The sequence below is a fragment of the Capsicum annuum genome, unplaced genomic scaffold (assembly GCF_002878395.1).
Source record: "Capsicum annuum cultivar UCD-10X-F1 unplaced genomic scaffold, UCD10Xv1.1 ctg50419, whole genome shotgun sequence".
NCBI lineage: Eukaryota > Viridiplantae > Streptophyta > Magnoliopsida > Solanales > Solanaceae > Capsicum > Capsicum annuum.
The window spans coordinates 1-2,312 of NW_025858288.1; the positions used below are offsets into that span (position 1 = coordinate 1).

The 2,312-nt window shown below is 38.9% G+C and overlaps 1 protein-coding gene across 1 annotated transcript; it reads left to right on the forward strand.

The window, feature by feature from the left end:
* Positions 1–113: 113 nt before the first annotated feature.
* LOC124892764 lies at positions 114–896 on the forward strand. Its single transcript, XM_047403973.1, has 2 exons — positions 114–557; positions 687–896. The coding sequence occupies exons 1-2, from the start codon at positions 114–116 to the stop codon at positions 894–896; spliced, it is 654 nt and encodes a 217-aa protein (XP_047259929.1).
* The last annotated feature ends 1,416 nt before the right edge of the window (positions 897–2,312 follow it).

Below are 2,312 nucleotides of genomic sequence, written 5' to 3' on the forward strand. Positions count from 1 at the left end.
AAGAAACAAAGTTACAGGGGAACTTGCAAGAGATAGTGAAACAATTATGGGGAGGGAGATGGGTTAATTTCGCGTGTTTAGAAGCTAGTGGTACCAGGGGTGTTATTAGTAGAATGTGGAAGGGAGAGGTAATTGAAACAGGGGTACATACCTTAACTTGCAGATTTGAAGCTTTGTCCCAAAACTTTAATTGCCACATCACAGGGGTCTATGCTCCAAACTGTAAGGTTGAAAGAAAAGAAGTATGGGATGAGCTAGGGGCGGTGAAAGGGATACTTGAAGGTCCCTGGGCAGTATGTGGGAATCTCAATGTGTGTAGGTTTCCAACAGAAAAAAGGGACTGTCAAAGAAGGACCTCTGCGATGATAGAGCTATCAGAAACCATTGAAGACCTGGAACTCACAGATCTGCCCCTAGAAGGAGGAAGTTATACATGGTTTAGAGGAGACACTAATAATACAACATCAAGGATAGACCGAGTTCTATTCTCAGTAGAGTGGAGTGAACAATTTAATAGGGTAAAAAAGAAGACTGTACAGAGACTGACATCAGATCATGTACCTATTAGCCTACAATGTGGTCCTTGGGATAAAAACAAATCATACTTCAAATTCGAAAATTGGTTGCTTAACACCGAAGGGTTTGTAGATAGAGTCAAAGCATGGTGACTCTCTTTCACTTACCAGGGAAAGCTAGATTATTTACTTGCTTACAAATTAAAAGCTCTGAAAGGCAAGCTAAAGGAATGGAGTAGGGAAGAAAAAGGAAACCTATCTTTGCAAAGATTTACCTTGCTAAGCAGAATGACAGCCATGGATACTATAATTGAGAGAAGAGCTTTGACAGAAAAGCATCTGCAAAGGCTGCAACATTTGTTGAATTTGAGGAATTGCTAAAAAATGAGGAGATTGCATGGAGACAAAGATCTAGAATGTTGTGGCTGAAAGAACGTGACAACAATACTAACTTCTTCCATAACTCCGCCAATGCCTACAAAAGAAGCAATTACATTGATTACCTATAAGTGCAAGGGGAGATAGTGAATGAACCAGGCAGAATAAAAGAGGAAATCGCATAGTTTTGTAAGAAATTGTATACTGAAACAGAGAATTGGAGACCAACTGGAAACATGAGAAACTGCCCCACAATATCAGAAGATGAGAAAGCACAACTACAAGCAAGATTTGAGGAACAAGAAGTGTTCAATTGTTTGAAGATGTGTGCTGTGGACAAAGCTCTGGGACCTGATGGGTACACCATGGGTTTTTTCTTAAAGTGTTGGGATGTCATAAAGCAAGATGTTATGGATGCTTTTCATTATTTTTATGAAAGTGAGATTTTTGAAAAGAGCTTTAACGCCACATATATTGCTCTAATTCCAAAGAAAAAAGGGGCCAAGGAGCTAAAGGACTTTAGACCAATTAGCTTGATAGGAAGTTTTTATAAGCTTTTGTCTAAAGTGCTAACTGAGAGGTTAAAAAGGATGATGGCTAAGCTAGTAGATTCTCAGCACATGGCTTTCATCCAAGGAAGATAGATTATGGATGCAGTGTTGATTGCTAATGAAGCAGTCGATTCAAGGCTGGCTCAAAAGAAACTTGGAATCTTATGCAAATTAGATATTGAAAAAGCTTATGATCATGTGAATTGGGGGTTTCTATTTAACACACTCAAGAGAATGGGATTTAGGGAAAAGTGGATTAGATGGATTAGTTTTTGCATGCCCACGGTGAAGTTTTTAATACTAATCAATGGTGCACCTGAAGGCTTCTTTGCATCCCAAAGGGGTATAAGACAAGGAGACTCTTTGTCCCCCCTTTTGTTTATCCTTGCCATGAAAGGTCTTAATAATATGATCAAGACTGCAAAAGACAATAGATGGATTTAGGTTTTGAGGTGTCAACAAGAAATGGAGATAGCCTGGAGGTGACACATCTTTAATATGCTGATGATACAATGATCTTTTGTGGGGCAGAAGAGGAGCAGATAAGATATTTTAGAATAGTTCTAGTACTCTTTGAATGCATTTCAGGTTTGCATATTAATTGGAGGAAGAGTCATGTGTACCTATTAATCTAGTTCCAATTATTGATCTTCTTGCCTCAATCTTGGGAGGTGAAGTGGGAGCCTTACCATCTATATACTTAGGTATGCCTCTGGGGGCTAAATCAAGATCAAATGATATATGGGACTCTGTTTTGGAGAAATGTGAAAAGAAGCTTTCTAGATGGAAAGCCCAGTACTTGTCTATTGGGGGTAAACTTACCTTGGTTAATGTAGTTCTTGATGCCCTTCCAACTATGCTTACTTTA